Genomic DNA, 18,450 nt, shown 5'->3' with positions numbered 1-18,450 from the left:
ATGTCACACACTGGAGAGGAAACCTGTCTCTACCTTTCAGATGGGAAGTCAATGACTGTGTGGAATTTCCCCTGCAAAGCTGCTGGGCCTTCTCCCACTTCGATGTACTTGCTGTCTGCCACGATGGGAGAGTTGATTTGGGCCTGTGTCCGTGCCTGAGCCTCCTCCAGCGTGAGCAGCTTCGTGGAGGGGGAGGACACCAGCAGAGACTTGGGCCGGGATAAAGAGCTGTGCCCTGCAAGGGAAAACCACAGGCAACAGGGAGAGTCAGCAAAGGCAGTGCAGAGATCAAAGCTCAGCTCTGTGTGTCTAGGGAGGTGCTGTGTTTTTCTGAACCTCTGTTATCCCAGCCATTGAAAGATGTGGACAAAATGTGGTCACAACATCACAGATATGTTGATGACTAAAAGAATGATGGCTTAGTGTATTAAAAAAAAAAGCAGAGGCAAGCAGGTAGGATGGAAACCTTTGTGACACACTTTCCTTCATCTGTATGCAAGAGCCTGTAAAGAAACTGATGTTTTTCCTTTGTGTAAAGCCTGTCTGGGTCATTCCCAGATTTCACCTCTTGTGTAGCAGGAAATGCCATGTGTGACTGAAGCTGCTACAAGCCAAAGTGCACCTGGACACAGCAAACAGAATCTGCTGTGTGGCCTGCCTGTGGCCTTTAGAGCTTGTGCCTGGTTTTGGTGATGAATGTGCAAAATCTGAAAGCAGCTGCTGCTGCCTCCTGCTGCTGAAAGCTTCAGTGCATAGATTATGGGGAGTCTGTTGTAACAGCAGCTCTTGTGTCTGCCACTGCCTCTTGTACAGGTGTTTCTAGGGTGATTCCCAAGTGAGTTCAGGGCTTTGGGGGAGATGTATCAGTGCAGAATATCCTGCTTGGTCCAGTTCCATGGCTGTCCCTGGAGCAGCACAGCTCTGTGTGAAGGATGCAGAGTCTGTGGGGGGGTGTGGGAGCTGTAAACATCACTCAGCTGTCCTGGGTCAAGTTTGGCTTAAAACAGGTTTGGCAGCACCATTTCCCCCTCTCACCCGTGGGTGCAGGAGCTGTGCTCACACCCAGAGGCTCCCAGGAAGCTGTTCTGGAATGCAGAACTCCTGCACTTAGCCAACCCAACAGCCTGACCCTGCTCCCTGCCAGGTCTGTGTCAAAGCCACTGAATGCAAATGACCAAGTCATTAAACAATTAGCTGAATTTACATGGGCCATTCTAAGCCTGGATAATCATCTGGCTGGGATTCTGAGCATGCTTATCTTCCTTTCCCTGGCAGAGTCAGCCTGCTGGGGCTGGCACTGCTCGGCCAAGCTAACCTCTGGCTTCCACGGACTTAGAACTGCCCTACAGTAGGAGAAAAAGCTGGACTTGGATCAACTCTGCCAGCCTAAGCAGAGATAGGGTTTGTTTAAAAGAAGGGAGCAGCAAATACAGTGGAAACACAGTTCTCTGCAGTCCCCAGGTGGTGCTAACTGCAGTAGCTGTGCCTGTTTCAGGCACAGGCAGGTTAGCAAGGCAGATGGTGCAGCCTTAATGCTGCTTAGGAGCAGGAACAGCTTGTGGCAGCCATACTAACACAGAGAGTAAACTTTCCTCCTGGTGCAACTCTGCTCCTTCTCGATGGAAAAGATACATGGTCTCAGTTACTCAAGGGAATTTGTAGGCTCCAAGGCTGAATGACATATCAGGTGCTCCAGGTTCATTCCTCATCCTAAAGCAACATCAGCCTGAGCAAGCGCAAGATTTCCGTTTCTTAGCCTCAACATGGCTGCAGAGAGACTGCTTTACACCAGCTTGTTCTATTTGTGTTCTAAGGTATGGATGAGGGCAGACAGACTTAGCTCCAATGGGTAAGTATGGAGGAGCACCAGTAAAGATGGTTTTAAAAAGGAGAGGGAGCAGGGGAGACAAAGATTTAAGTGATTCCTTGCAATCTCTCAGTGGTAGGACATAAAAGTAGAAGCCAAACATTCATGTCTGCATTTCCGTGGGGCATCTGTGGCTTTTAAGAAAGGAACTGACAGGAATTTCTAAAAGCAGGCCATCTCTGTCTGGGTTCTGGCATCCCAACCCAGAAATGTGCCCTCTAGGTTAAAATAAAAGCCATGTCCATGTCCCAGGGGAGGCTCAGCAGTGCTGCTGCTCCTGCCCAAGGGAAGCACACACCTGCCCCATCGCGGATGACGGAGCTGAGCTTGGAGCTGAAGAGCACGTCCACGTGGTTCAGGATGAACTCCACCACCACCGACTGGATCCGCACCTCCATGAAGGCGGCCGTGCCGCTGAAGCAGGCGGACTCGATCTGCTTGGACCTGCAGAGGGACACAGCACAGGGAAGAGGCTCCTGCTGGGCGAGGCCTGGGCACCTGTGGGGCTGCAGGGCCTGGGGCTCGGCCACAAAGGGCTTCAGGGCACTTCTGGGGTTAAATCTCAGCAACGCTCACAAATGATCACTGACTGTGGGGAATTATGGCCAAACTTCAGATCCAGGTTCAAGCCTTACTGATGGGGCAAGAGGAACACTGGGCTGGGAGGAAAAGGGAGTGTGGGACAGGTCTGAATTGACGTTAATACACTGAACAGCCAAAATCAAGAGCTTTTTGTTAACTCATTTCCATGATGGGCACAGTTTAAGGCAGTGCTGTTGTATAAACCCACTGCGGCCTCTAAGAGGATTTTCCCCCAAGCAGGGAGTGTCTCCACCTGATCCTACTGAGTGAATGCTCCAGGACTCACCAAACTCAAACATAAGGTGACTCCACTGCTTGTGGGAGAATTGCCAGAAAGAGGAGCCCACCTGCATGAACTGGGAGTGTCCAAGGGCAGATTGGACAGGGTTTGGAGTAACCTGGGGAAGGTGTCCCTGCCCATGGCAGGGGGTGGCACTGGATGAGCTTTAATACCCCTCCCAACCCAAACCCTTCTGGGATTCCATGATGAACTGCACACTCAGATTTCTCAGGTTGGTAACAACAGCAGGCGAGAAATCAGTACAACAAAGGGCAGGAGGATAATATTTTTTTCTTTTAAAGCAAAAATTTTAAGTTACACTATTAAAGTGCCCTATCATCCAGATTCAAAACAGATTTATCCAAGTTAATTTCTGCAAGTTTGAATTCTTGCAGCCAAAAGCTGTCAAATTAGACTCTAGAGACTTATGCAGTGGGAAACTGGTGATGCCACTGTAGAAATTCTCCTGGATGATCAAGGACACATCAGTCTCATCTAACCAAGAGAAGATAAATTATCCTCTAAAAGAGAGTACAGGGAATTCTTCCTTGTTACTACTGACAAAACTGCAGCCAGTGGAATTGTGTTGTGTGAGACAGGATAACACAGGGGCTGTTTTACATCACTAGGTCAGGAACTTGCCAGCCAATCTTAAATCCTGCTTAGAATAATTTCCCATATTTTACAGGAGGCGAAGAGTGCACTGGGTGAAGAGAGGAAGAGCTCTTTCCAGCTGCTGAAAGCTGGGATTTTCTGGAGTATCTGTTGCTTATAAATGTAAACATTTCTTTTCTATTGAAATGGGAAAATCCCAGAGTACCTGAGGAGGTTTGGAGCCCACACAATGGCCAAGTTCTTGGTGTGCATATTTGTGATGGAGCAATAATCAGCCAGACGAGCCAAGTGTCTCATTAGGAACTCCAGTGTCCTGGAAAACAGGAGAGAGGCAAATGTTCAGCACCACTGAGCAAAGCCAGGCCATGATCCACAGCACAAACCCAGCTCATTATTTCCTTGTGATTTAACAGCTCCCAGAAAGGAATGCTGAACTCCTTCCCCTCAGCCCCACCGTGGAGCTGGCTTTGGCAATACTGACACCGGCTGGGCTGAGGGAGTCTCTCCTGACTGGTCCAGGCTCAAGGAAAGGACAGTTCTAGGAAAAACCCTTTGCAGGTGTGTGACAGCTGTGAGGGGCTGCTCAGGGATGTGTGGGGAAGGATGTGGAATGCTAATCCTGGGATGGGGGGAGTGTTGATTTAGACACCCCAGAACAATGAAAATACTGGCTGGAGGTTTCTCAGAGGTTGGTAAGGCAGATAGAAGGTTAAACTTCAGAGGCTTCTGGTCACATTAAAAAATAGTGGGATTTGTATATTAAGTTTGATATATACTGGGGAGGAGGGAGCAGGAGGTGGCAGTGAAAATGCTGCTGTACCCTCCTGGTGCCCCTGGCTTGTGTCTGTCTCACAGCCTATTCTTTTTGGGAGGGAAGGGAGATGGAACAGAGAGGGTGTTTTGGGGCTCAAAATTCCACAAATGGACAAGACTGGAAGTGAAGAAAATGGCTCTGTCTGGAAACCAAACAGACACCTCCTGCCTGCAACTTCTCACCACTGAGCAGCAGAAACATAAAGCATTTTTTCCTTTTTCCAAGCAAACCCCAGGAGAGGAGAGCAGCACCCTGTGACCTACAGCATTCCACATCCTGACGTTGGCTGTGCCCCCTCTCTGAGGCTCACATGCTGCTGGTACCAGAACCCAGTTTAACCAGCCCCATAAAGTAAAAATTATTTCAGGGGGAAGAGGTGAATGAAAAGGAAAAGAAAGAGATCAGTTTATTTTTTAAAGGGCCACACCCCCTCAAGTAACATCAATATTGCAATTAGTTACTAGAAGCAGCAGCTGTTGCACCAACTAGCCAACCTTATTTGAAGAGCAAGTAACACAGTTGTAGTTTATAACACATCAGCTAAATCCCAGTTAACTTTTATAACTAGTTATTTATACCACTCATTGCAGCATTGCAATTGTCCAGCTAATCACCACACATCACAGTAACTGAAATTTAAGCATTTATTGGTAGAAATGACTATAAATAGTTATCAGTAGCTGTCCTCATGTGTTACACCTGACCCCTTAGACTAGAATTCTGACTTCACCTGTAGATTAACATACATTACAAAAATCAATTGATGATTGTAGTGAAATATTCTAATCAGGCATCAATAGCCAAATACTGCCTGTATTCACCCCAAATGGTCACCTACCTAAACCACTGGGACACATCAGGGGAGCTGGCCTAGCCAAGTAAAATAGTTACCTATCTGTAAATAACTTCCACCATATGTTGTCATTAGCTGTTCCTACCAGCTACAATTCACAATTAGTGAATGCTACATACCACATAGCACTAGTTATTACATTAAAGTCTCATTAACATACAGTATTCTATATAGCTGTTAAAGCCAATCACCAACACCAATTTGTCTGATGCCTTTTCACCATACCCTGCCACAATTTTTAATACTAAAGACTGTTAAAATGTTGTTCTTAGTCAAGACTCATTACCACATAGCACAATTTCTTATTACTACTTATTAGCATGAATATAGTATTTTAATTGGTGATTTTAAACACCATATTATGCTACTCTAATACATTACAGTAATGTAAGTAATTACATCAGTTATTCTGAGAGCATTACTGTAATTTGCTAATTACTATTATTGCAGGGAGGGGCAAACTGGAGACAAAATACAGTTGACCAAGTTTGGCTGAAGGCCTGAGCAATTTTTTGGCTATATTTCACTTTTTTTTAAAGTGCTCTTTGCACTGTACCCCCCTACAATAAAACTGTTTCCTTACTGTGACATAACAAGCTCCTATTTCCCTCCTAGATGGAGTTTCCAAGGACCTGAAGTAAGACTATGTTTAGTGGACAGTGTTTGGTAAGGAGCTAATTAAAATATAAACCAACTTTCTACAGCCATAATCATTTCAATATGCAGAGGCACAGTGTGGCTGTCTTGAGAGGGAAACTGGAATTACAGAATTCCTCTCACAAAAATGCCCACAACACACCAAAGGCTGCACTCACCTGTAGTGGGGAGGAGGCAGCTGCTGGATCACATCGTGGATCTTAACCAGCCTTTCCTCATCTGTAGCAGCAGAAACAGCATCCTGGAATGAGGCAGGGAAGGATTTAGCTGCAAATAAATCCCCAGAACGCCAGCCTTGGCAGTGAGGTGGGTTTTGTTGCTCTTCTCCCCCTTAGGAAGGGGGGGTCTGTCTTGGGGACAGAGCAGCATATGGATCATGTAAGGAAGGGCAAGTAAGTCGTGACCTGGGGCATGTTAATGGCACAAAGAATTTCTGCAGAAGACATTCAGCTCAGAGCAGCATTTGCTTCCAATCCCATTCGTGGGAAATGGCAAACGAGAGGGGAATTCCTGCAAAGCATGGGAGCTGTGCCAGGGACCATCTGCTGTGGCCCCACAAGTGGAACCAACACAGTGTGGCAGAGGGGACCAAGGCACCTCTGAGTGACCTGAAGGGGACACAGAAAAGGGCCCTCAGACCCCAGGGCACTGCCAGCCCCTTCTGGAATGGCACGGTGGAATGAGGAGTGTGAGCAGCACAGTGTCAGGCTGGCAATTCTGGTGACACACCCTTCTGAGGGCTCTAAAAACCCCAAGTGAGGCAGAGCAGAGAGAGGAATGTGTGTGGAAGGCAGGTCCAGCTTCCACGATTTCTCTGCTCTACCAGCTGAAGGCCCACTGAAGGCAGAAGTGCCCCACATTTGCCTCACACTCACAGAGAACTTCTCGTAGAGCTGGTAGGTGAGCAGGGGGTTGGGGAGCTCTCGGAAGTACAGCTTGCACAGGGAGCCCACACAGTGGATGTCCTGGATGTAAATGTCCTTGGTCAGGTCAGGAATCTGCTCGGAGTCAAACTCGTGGCTGGCAATGAGAACGGAGAAATGGGTAAAGGGCTTTGAGGAGGAGGAATGAAATCAAACCCAGCACAAATTACAGCAAGGCTTTCCTGATTTACAGGAAAAAATAAACACTTAGTCACCAAAACCACATGACCCACGACTGTGGGGCAGCCAGTGGGGATATTTTTCAAAAAAGAGACTTTTCCTTTTTCTAATAAAGCATTTTCAGTTAACTTTACAACCAACTGGCTGCACTCCCTTTTGCTGCATCAGGGCTTTTCACAAAGTCTCCAGAGAACATCTTCCAAGACCACAAGTTTAACTCCCAAGGGCTGTGACTGGGATTGCCCATAGGAACGAGGAGAGCTGCTGTCCCTCTGCATTTCAAAGGCCTGGAAACAGCAATGATAAAGTCCTGCCAGCAGCACTTCCATTAGCAGCACATGGAAACCAGTGAGTGCAGGAATTCCTGGGGGATGAGCTGGTGAGCTGAGCCTGCCTCTGCTACAGGGAGAAGACGGCCAGGAACCACATGAAGAAAACCCCACAGCACTCCCTTGGTTTTCAGAGAGAGAAAAAAACCCAATCACCAATGTTTATGAAATAAAAGCTGAGCTCAGAAGGCTGAGGGCTGGCTTGCTGCTGGCATATATGCTGGGAAGTGCTGTTTCCAATTAACAGGACACTCCAGGGTGATGAGAGCTGTGAGCCAGGCTCTGGGAGCTGGAGAACCTTGGGGTCCCTGCCAGTCTTTAGGCTGCTCACAGCCATGGGGACTCATCCTGCCAGCACTGCAAGCACAGTGAGTGGGCTGGGTGAAGTGGCCCATCCCTGTCCCTGTCCTGTCCCCCACCCAAAGCTGGCAGATTGTGCCCAGAGGGTCACACAACCCCTGAGCTCACCCTGCCTGAGGAGCAGAACATGCCCAGGGCTCCAGGTGTGTTTGTAGCTGAGCCCTCCTGGAATCAGGATGGACTCCTTCCATCCCTGGACAGGGACACTGCTCATGGGAAGCCTTTCACTCCCACCAGACAAGGGGCAGGAGTGATCCCCACTTTCTGAGGGTGAACAGCCCATCCCTTCCTCACCCTGAAGACAGCAGAGAAGGAAAGGAAGCATTCAATTTTCCACAGTGTGCAGCACACACCACTTCCACAGGCATCTTCTGACTCACCCCTTGCTCACATCTAGGACAGAAACTCAGCTCCTGCATTTGGCTCTACAGAAAAGCCCAGGAAGGCACCAGCCCACTCCACACAGACACACTCAGCCCTGGCTCAAACTCCCTGCCCATATCCTGCCCTACTCCAGTGGTTTTTCCTAGGAATAAAGCTCACACTCTGTCAAATGTTCCCTTGCAGAAGTGAATATGGAGGGAAGAGAGGAATGCCCCACCACATTCAACCCTCCTCCTGTCTGCACTGGCTGTTTCCAGAACTACATGTTATTCCTTCTGACCCAAAGGAAGATTTTGTTAGGTGAAGAACAACTCCATGGCTTCTCAAAAAGAGCCAGGATATGGGGATACAGGGATCAACACCCCAAATCAACAGTGGCTGTTTGCCCACCTGCCAGATAAAGGCAGCTACTGCCTACTGAAGAGCCAACATCTGTCCCATGGAAATCTCCCATGTGGAATAAATTCTCTAACCTTCTCTCCAACCAAAAAGCCCTTTAAATCCAGGAGATCCAGTTCTTCTATGGGAAATCTAAGCACAGTGATTCAATTATAAGGATACTGCAGCCCCAGCTTTGGAATGAGCCTAATGTTCTGTTTATACAGCTGGGAACTGCAGCAAGACGCGTCTTATGTTCATCAAACACTCAAAATCTGTAGGGATTTACATGAACAAGACAGTGTCAGTAAGTTTTGCCATGTACTTCGTTCCTTTTGTTTTTGGAACATCTCAGAAACCTGGAAAACAGGCTGTCACTTCACTCTGCACTACAACAGGGAATGATGCCATTACAATTTTAGAAAACCATTTTTAAAGCACCTTTGATACACAATCAAGGAGAAAATGGTCTTGGCAACACAAAAGTAAAAACATGGACTAGGGTAGAGATTAGATGGATGGTCCAGCACAAGGCAAAATGGGGAATAAAGGAATATAACTGAAGAAATGGCAAATGTTTTATTCAGTCACAGCTCCAGTCAGAGGCTTTAGATCCTGCATATCAAAACCTTGGGACCAGATTTTTAAAATGGGACTTGCTGGGATAAGAAACAGGATTAATCTGAACCAGAACAAACCCATCCATCCAAGGGTTTGAACAGCCACTGTACCAGCTCAAACCTGCCCAATGAACTGGGGGACAGCTGGTACAAAAAAGATACTCTGCCCATGGCAAACAGCCCTGTGCTGCCTTGGCCAGGCTGTGGGCCCAGGAGCAGGGCTGGTGAGTCCCATCCACTGAGCACATCAGTGCTCCACAGCACAACATTCTACACCAAACGACAGGAGGACAGCAGCCTCATGAAAGAAGAAAGGAAGTTTGCTGTGGTGGGAACAGCTCCTAACCAGAACACTCCTGGCCCTTCCCTGTGCAGCACAGCAATGTCCCCCACCAGACTCAGGCACACATCCTTTGCACATTCCCAATTAACTGGTGGTAAGCCAGAAGCCCAAGGTAGCAGGGAGAAACACTGGCTGCTCCAAAGGGCTCCTGGAGAGAGAAAGAACAGAAATGGAACATGGCAGCACAGTGACACCAGGATCCTGATACTTTATCCTGAAGGAAAGCTTCCTGCAGGACGAATCTGCAGAGGAAGCCCAGGCTGTGCCCTGCCCCCCAGGCAGGCCCTTACCGGAGTTTCTGAATGTTGGAGGCGATCCCGGAGAGCCGGTAGATCCCATCCACAATGCCATGCTTCTCGATGAACTCCGTGCAGCTCTTGAGGACCTGGGGCACTGAACAACAACAGCCACGGTTAGTACAGACCTAATTCAGGCTGTGCTCTTGGCAGCAGCCATAAACTGCTCCCACCTGCGCCCTGGCTTCAGTTCCTCCTTAGGGAAGAAAGTCTGTAGGAAATTTAACTTCAGGAGTCGATGTGGAAACTGGTCAGAGGTGTTCCTGCTTCAACAAGGGAATACCAGAATATGAATCAGGTCAAAAAAAGCCAGTTCTGGTCAGAGAGAGTGAAGGTTCCATGGCAACTCCCACGGGAACTGTGGTGTGAAATCCCATTCCAGAAGAGTTGGAATAAATACTATCTTTCAAATCTATACAGGATTAACCTATCCTGCTTGGTTTAAGGAAATACAAACATCAGGGAGATGCTACTTTTGGCAGCACAGACAGGAGAGCTTTTACAACTGATAATTTCATCTTAAATGTCTGCCAGAGCATGGTTGGATATGGAGAGCTCCACAGCATCCCACACTCACAGAAAGTGCAGACAGAGCAGGGCATGACAGAATGGAAAAATCAGCCAGGGGATATAATTAGGTGTCAAGTTAATACTGCAGCCGCTTCACCACCCCATTCCTTCCAGCTGGCTTCCCAGGCTCATGCACATCCAGTGCTGGAGCTGTGTCCATCCATGAGGAGCAGCAAATCACGGGATTTACAAAAGACACTAAAACTGCCCTGAACACAGAGAGAAAACCAGGCTCGAGCTCCTGTGAGCATCAGCAAACCATCATGGAAAATGCTGGGAGCCCTGTGGATCCCCCTGCCAGCCAGCTTTTTGCAGCAGCTCCTCTGCTGATCTCAGTGTGTTCTTTAGATGCCAGGTCTGATCAGCGTGCCACGTGACAGCAATGCTGAGCAGGTCATGTGGCAAATCCCCTTACACCACAGCAAATGCCATCTGCCAGGCACTCTGCTCCCAAGTGCTGCTGCACTTGATGCTCCATGCTCCCCCCAGCCTCCACAAGGCTGCTTGCCCAGCCTGCAGCAAACCCTCACAGCTGGAGGAAAGGCTCATTTCAGATGGCTCCCTGGAAATCAGGTGTATCCAGGATAAGGGCATGTCTGCTGCACGCTGGAGCACAGGACACAGTGAAAGCTGTAAATCCTGCAGCACGTCAGCCACAGGCTCAGCAGGAGCAGATTAGACCCTGCACCTGGGATGCTCCAAGGCACCTAGAGACAGCCAGAACTGAGCCAGCCAGGCTCCAGTGTTACATTCCCAGGGATGTACAGCAGCTCTCACCTGAGCAGGGCAGACTTTGAGGCAAGCAGAGCTCCTGTACATTAAGCCAAGAGCCTTGGGAACCAAGTGCTGCTTTTTGGGGAACAAAAACCAGTGGAGGTGAAGCCCTGTGCTACCTCAGCATCAGGGAGCTCCAAGGAAAGCACCACAGCTGATGGCTTCAGGAACCAAGAGACACACCCTGAACCTGGGAAAGCTGGGAAAGGCAACAGGTTCTCACTGAACACACACCCAGGGCACGCTGGGGACATGTCCACCAGCCACCCACAAGGACAGATCCGAGCAGAGCAGGTGGAACATGAAGCCTGAAATTCTCAGTGTCTCAAAAACATTTCTGGAGGACAACACTTAAGCCTTTATTCAAAAAGATTCAACACCTCTTGAAGGAGGAAGTTTTTAAGGTTGCAAGGGGACAGGGAAGGAGTTCTATCCTACTCAAGCAGTGGCCAGAAAGGGCTGAAGTGTGCATTGTATGGCACTATGGCACTGGGAGCTGAGTGGGGCCCAGGTGTGACCTGTGCAGGGCAGCAGAGGTGGCACAGCTCCATCCTGTGCAGCAAAGGACAAGGACAGGGCTCTGTGTGCTGACACAGCCAATCAGCCAGTGGTGTTTGTCCCCTGTGGGAGAAGAAACCCCAGACTGCCAGACAGACCTGAACCAAGACCCCGTGGGATGTCCCTGCATGTCTGTCCCACAACCACCCCTTACAATGGGACAGAGGTCACAGACCTCACCAGTGACCTGCACAGGGCTCAGCCCCCATCAGCAGCATTTCCTTCATGCAAGAGTCCCAGAGGATTGGGCAAAGGAGTTTTCCCAAGCTTGGAAGTGCTGTGACAAGATCTGCTAAAGCTGCAAATCCCAAAGACATTAATGATCCATAGTGCAACCACAGGAGGGGTCCCCTGGAATCACAGAGCCTGCTAAATAAGTAAATCAAGATGCAAATAAATAAACAGGCAAATAAATCAAGAAGCAAACACACCAAGAGGCAGATAAATAAACAGCACTTGCCCTGCCTGCCCCATTCCCAGCAGGAAACCTGGAGTGACAGTGGAGCAGGGCAGGGGAGCCCAAGGGAAGGCAGGGCCGCAGCACCAATGCTCTGCCTCAAGTTGTCTTTTGTCATAGAAGAGCCTGGGCACAGTGAGAGTAATTAACATACCCTGAAAAGATCCCAGCAGGCTTGTTCCAAGCATCTCCTCAGCTGGTTACCCGGACGATCTGTTCTTTAAGCTAAATATACCATACCAGCACCACGGATATTTTGGGGGAATTCTGCTGGGTTGGAGAAGGGACTGAAATTCAAGTAGGGCTAAAATTGTACCTGAGGGGCCTTTGCTGGAATGGTGACTTCATTTTTCAGGTTTCTGAACAAAGATGACACCTGGCCATTGGGTGTGCGTTTAACCTCCCTCTGCCCTTTGAATCCCCAGCCCTTTAATACCCATTTTAGAGACGTACATCCACATATGGAGGGAACAGTGACTGCTCTCTCAGAAGGAAAAGGCAGGATGACAGCACAAGCCACGACTTAATTTTGTAAATGTCAAGTGTGCCCATACCAACACCTACAGCAGCTTCTGTGACTTTTCAGGTACCATGTCCATCTGCTGCAGAAATCCCTCCCCTGCAGGTGAACTTCTCAGTTCAGGAACTGATTTTGGCTTCTAGATCCCAAATCACAACCCAGATTTGAACCAGACAGGTACCTCAGCCTCATCTCAGCAGGGAACCAAAGGAGATTTCCTCTCACAGGATGCACCAGCAACAACACTAAAGTTCTATTAATGGCAGTTAATTACTGTGGTTTCCTGCAATTACAACAGCCAGACTCCATGGCACACGTGAGAGCCATAAAGGCCCACCTGGGTCAGCACCTGGTTCCTGGCAATGTTCAGGAGCTTTGGGAAAGGCACGAGGAGGGAGCAAGTGACCCTCAGTGCATGCCTGCAGCCCCATCCAGGAACTGGCTCAGGGAACCTCTGAGCCCAGCACTGGTGCCTGGCTTATCCAGCCAAGCACACAGCCCTTCCCAGGGCCACGTTCTCAGGCAAGTAACAAAAAGCACTGATCCTCAGTGGGATTTTAGTCCTTTTCTGAGCCATGGGGTCTTCAGCCAGTGACTCCAGAAAACCTGCCAGCAGTGCAGTCACTGCCTCAGTCATTTTAGGAGGCAGTTGAAATGCACTGCCAGGTGCTGCCTGGGAACACCCAGCTCTGCATGGACACTGCACACGCCTCTCTCTGCAACAAGCACCCCTCCCTCCTTCCCTCCAACATCTCCAACGCCAGGTGCTCCCAGGAGACAAAATGCAAAGGGCTGGAAATGTGGATGCCTCACCAAAGGGGACCCCAGCACATTTCATCATCACAGCAGCCACAGGAATTAATTCAAGTCCTTCCAGAGCATCTCTCAGCTGGTTTGAAAGGTTTATTGCATCTCTGAGGGCTTGTTAACTGCTTAATTCTCTGCCATTAAGAGGAAGCAGAAGTTCTGTGGTTTTCATTCTGAAAAACATTTTGATTCATCCTCACATGAGGCATATTTCCTTTCCTATCATATTGCTGGGTGGGGTTTTCTTTTTCAGTATTTTGTAATGTTCCCTCCCTGGGCTTTGAGAGGCTTGTTTGTGTTGTGTTTTATTTTATTTTATTTTGTTAGCACGTTACTGGAACCAGAAGTGTTTGTTCAGCCCCGGACATGAGGCCTCCCACCAAGCCTCCCTCTGGCACTGGCATTTTCCCAAAATACAGCAGTGGGGTGCAGGTCCCACAGGCCAGGCCTTGGGGCTGGACAATGGCCCAGAGCACCTGGGCTGCTGCTGCTCACTGAATTCCACACATAGCAAACCCACAAGGGAGCTCAGCTGCCAGGAGCATGGAAAACAGACTGCCCCCAGCTCTGCCTCACCAGAGGGGGCAACCAGCATGCAGTGCCAGCACACTTGAGACACACTGAAAATCCAGACCTGAGTAACAGAAGGTTAAAGGCTGTTTTGAGCCACCAGGATAGAAAGTGGAACAATCAGCTTCAGATAAAATGCAGGTGGAGAAGCTCAGCCCTGGTTGTCCAGGCTGCCTTTGGGAACAGCTGGGAAGGACAGGCAGGGGAAAAGCCAGCAGAGGACACACACCCAGCACAGCACAAATGGTGCCACTGCAGCAGGATGAGCCCCTTTCTTGGAATTCTGTGCCTGGCCAAGACTGACAACTTCCAGATATCTGGAATTAGCCACATAAATCCCAACTCTCTTGCCATTCATGAGGGATTATGTAAAAACCCAACAGGGAATATCCCGTCTTTGAGAAATACAGTTGCTTTTACTCCAATAATTTTCTATTTTAACTCAATTTTAGAACCATTAAGGTTGGAAAAGACCTGTAAGATCATCAAGGCCATTTTCCAAAAAACTGTCCAAATATTTCCTTTAAAAAAAAGTAAAACCCTGTAATATTTCAGCCTGTGACTTTTAAACTTCCATTTCTGAAGCTCTTCCCTCCACCTTAGTTACACAAAGGTGTGAAGCAGCAGAGGAGAGAGATTAAGGACTTTCTCTTTATTGTTGCATGAGGAGCTGTGTGTCATACAACATTGTACCTGCACATGCCATTCCACAGGCACACCAACCCTACCAGCCCCTGAACATTCAGAAAAACATCCAACTTTAAAAGACTCTCTTCTCAGGACTCTTGTCTTCCTTTTGCCTCACTCCTAAATCTCTGTCCTCATGTTTGAACCACCAAGAGAAATACAAGACCAACCAAACAGACACTTTCCTTCCTTTCCAAGATGCTCAAGGCCATGCTGGATGGAGCTTGGAGCAACCTGGTCTAGTGGAAGGAGTCCTTGCCTGTGGCAGCAGGTGTGACTGGGTGGGATTTGAGGTCCCTTCCAACCCAAACCAGTCCAGGATTCCATGATTCTTCAACTGCCTGCCCCTCATCTCCAGGCTGTGAGCCACACTGACGTTATCCACACTGGGGATGAGTTGTGCAAAGTCCAGGCTGCCCCAGTGCCCGGTGCCAGGCACACAGTTCTGAGCTGGAGTGGGACTTTTGCACTTGGCAGAGTGCAGCAACAGCAGAGCAGAGCACAACCCCTGAGCTGGATTGGAGGGCTCACAGAGGGAGCAGCACTGGACTCTGCTTCCTCAGCTGGATTTCTTTTATGGCAGCTCAGCCACGACTGTGGAAAGCAAAGTGCAAAGTTCAGGCCTGGGGAACAGAAATCCCCCCGGGCTGCACCAGGCAGGGCAGGTCACCAGCCACGTCTGTCAGGTCCTGGCAGATGAGCAACATTCCCCTGGCTGTGCCAGGACAGCCTGGCATCTGAGGGCTGCAGAGGATCCTCCCTGCCCACTATCCATGATGGAGATGTTGTACAGCCAACCCCTATTGCAGGCTGCACCCACCCACTTCCCAGGGCTTGGGTTTAATTGGTTTTAATACAAAATATCACAGAATCATTAAGCTGGAAAAACCTCCAAGATTGAGTCCAACTGCTCTCCCAGCACTGCCATGGCTGAATCATGTCCCCAAGTGCCACAACCCCACAGCTTTTAAATCCCTGGGCAGCCTAAGCAGTTCTGATGCTCGACAGCTCCTTCAGTGAAGGAATCCTTCCTAATATCCAACAAGACACTACTAATACTCAGATTTGGCCAGCGTGCTGGAGCTCTTTTGTTTAGACCAACTACACTCCCTCTAATAAATTGAGGGGGGAGGGAAGCTCTCCCCATGCTAAGAGCAGCAGGATAAGAGCACAAGCAATTCCAGTACTGACTGTGACATTTTTTCCTCATGTTTGTTCTCCCCACAGCTGTAGTGTTTCGAAATGCAAATTAATTTTCAACTCTCAGCTGTTCTCAGGGTCACTCAAGCACAAAGAATCCTCTCCTCGCAGCTGCAGGCAGGGCAAGGGAGAAGGGGAGAGACAATCTGGGTCTTTTTTAACAGCAAAGGCTTGTGTTCTCTGCCCAGCAACTCCAAGGATGGCCCCTCAAACTAGGGATTCTCCACAGGGATCCTATGTACCCCTTTGTAATGCTGACCCCATACCCAATAATCTCAAGTTCCAGCAACTCGGAGGGCAGATGGTGAAGAAACAACAGTGCCTGTTGTGGTTGGAAATTTGCCCAAAATAACTCAAAACTATTGGCCTTGAAAGTATCAACTTGTGTCCAGTTAGTTTGTGCAGCAGAGAACACATCTGCAGCAAGGAGAGTTCTCTGCTCATTTCCAATGTGGGTCAACCGCTCCCTTTTTTCCGCAGGCTGCTGGATCTGCCTTTGATGTCACACAGACACACTCATTGCCACATCCAGGGGGACTTCAGGCACCTAAAACACTCTCCACAAAACACAGTTCAACATCAGAAATGTTCGGATTTGGGATGCAAACCCAACCCAAGGAACACAATAAATACATGGGGAACACATAGGTGAATTTTCTTAATTTCTACAGACATTCACAACTGCATGTCACGTGCCAACCTGTGCTGGTGCTTGGATAAATACTACTTGATATTTATATCCCACTCCTAATCTCCCAAGTACCTCCTGGATATTAGGAATTTACCTTGTGGCACCTTGGGGGCAGACACAGGTTATTAGTTTGATTGTACAAGCCTGGAGATGGAATGGGAGATAACAAACGAGTTCCCCAAGGCCAAAACTTGTGGCAGGGACAGGTCTGAGTTCCCAGCTCAGGGCCAGAACTCGGAGTGTAGCTGTGACCATTGACTACCCAAGTCCTTTGGAGATTGAGTTTAAATTTAAAAAATTACTATAAATCAGGAAATACCAAAAGGAAACTGGTTTTGGCATGTTTGAGGCTGCCTGGTTTCAATATACTGCCAATTCAATTAAAAAAGGGAAAGTCAGGACAGCAGGCTGGAGGGAAAGGGATGGCTAAGATTACCTGGGATCCCAGAGGTTGTATAGCCACAGATGTCCCACACAATTCCTGCCCCAGAATGCAACTTTAAAACATTCTCCCCCTCATTTACACCGTGTGTGCACAGGACTGTGCACAACAGGGACTCAGGTGCAAGTGAAAACGCTGAGGCAGGCCAGTGTTTCTTCTGTGTGTGACAGAAATCTGTTTATAGATACACAAATACTACTGAGGGAGGCAGAGCAGGAGGATTTCCAGCGTCCCCAGTTAGGTGGCCTTGTCAGGAAACAAGATCCACCCCTGATTTGTGAACTGCAGCTCTATATACAAACAACCAAGCCCAGGTATGCAGGAGAGCATTACAGAAATTACTGGATGAGTAAGGATGCATTGTTTTTCCTGCTCACCTGAGAAGTTCCAATCCCTTTTTTTAAAAAGCACTTGGAACAGGGTAGACAAGGTGAATCACCTTCAGATATCCCCACCTGCAAGCATAACTAACATAAAGGAGGCAGGGACTTTAAGGGATTTGCCAAAGTCACACAAGAAATGTCTCAGCAGAAAAGAGAATTGCAAACAAAAACTTCAGAACTATGGCTTGTGTCCTAATCACAAACTGCTTCAGGCATATAAATGCTTAAAAATAGAGACAGAAGGAAAACTGGGATAGCAGGATGCCAGAGCTGAACCTACTTGGAGGTTTGAAACTTTTCAGTTCACACCCGAACTTGTCAGCTTAGATACTCTGAAAATACCTACTGAAAGCACAAAATGCCCCAGGGGTTCATTCCCAGAGCAAGCACATCTAACACAACCCCCAGCCTCATGCAGAGCCTACATTCCCTCCTGTGCTGGAATGGCTGTGGCCCATGTCACCGTTCTGAGGGAAATGTCACATGCACGTCACACAACACCAACAAACCTTTGTACAGGAACAAGTTGTTACTGCCTGAACAAACCCATTGATGTGGCTGCAAGTATTCAAGGCATAACAATTCCAAACATACCTGGGAATCACAGGCCAGGCTGCTGGGCTGCCACAGAACTCCATGGAGCGGCAGGTAAAAACTGAGGGACTATTTCACATGGAAGCTCTGCAAATATTCCAAAGCCTTTCTGAAGAGAAAACCTTGGAGCAAAGCCATCACGAGCAGGGACTGTACCTGGGGCATCAGAACACTGAATCCCAGACAGGTTTGGGTTGGAAGGGACCTTAAAGCTCCCTCAGTCCTATTCCTGCCATGGACAGGGACAGGGCAGTAACAGGGAATGGGAACTGGTTACATTCACTCTCCTGGAGTTAAAACAGCAAGAAAAACTGAAATTATTTAATCTGTAAGACTCCGCAGTCCTGAATTCCCAATCAAGGCTTCCTTCAGGATGGCAAAGATTCCAAGCCAGCCAGGCAGCCTTTTATTGTAATTACAATTCTGAGCTGGTAAAAGGGGCTCCTCACATCAATACCAGGAGTCAAAGGGGTGACAGATTGCCAAACCTGTGCTTGAGCTAAGGAGAACCAGGCTTCCAGAGATGCCAGTCAAGAGGCTGCCAAGATCTCATTCCTTTTGTTTCTCTGTTCTGGTAACAGTTCCCTCTATACCCAACTCTGCCATAAATTACTGTCAGAGGCAAATACATTACCCAGCAGCAGGGCAGGGATGGCTCCAAGGGAGGGATAACTCCAGAGAACCCCAAACAAGCCATGATGTCAGCAGGGACCCCA

General features: G+C 48.5%; 1 protein-coding gene across 1 annotated transcript in view; it reads right to left on the bottom strand.

Annotated features, from left to right (window-relative positions):
* Positions 1-18,450, bottom strand: part of ARHGAP32 (Rho GTPase activating protein 32) — a 146,370-nt gene that overhangs the window by 12,196 nt on the left and 115,724 nt on the right. Inside the window, 6 exon segments of the mRNA XM_031062733.1 lie at positions 34-235; positions 2,166-2,311; positions 3,550-3,657; positions 5,827-5,909; positions 6,544-6,688; positions 9,476-9,578. Of these exon segments, the coding sequence (XP_030918593.1) occupies positions 34-235; positions 2,166-2,311; positions 3,550-3,657; positions 5,827-5,909; positions 6,544-6,688; positions 9,476-9,578 (787 nt within the window).

This window comes from Geospiza fortis, unplaced genomic scaffold, assembly GCF_000277835.1.
Source record: "Geospiza fortis unplaced genomic scaffold, GeoFor_1.0 scaffold140, whole genome shotgun sequence".
Lineage (NCBI taxonomy): Eukaryota > Metazoa > Chordata > Aves > Passeriformes > Thraupidae > Geospiza > Geospiza fortis.
The sequence above is the reverse complement of the archived record's forward strand: the minus strand, read 5'-3'. Positions and strand labels throughout refer to the sequence as shown.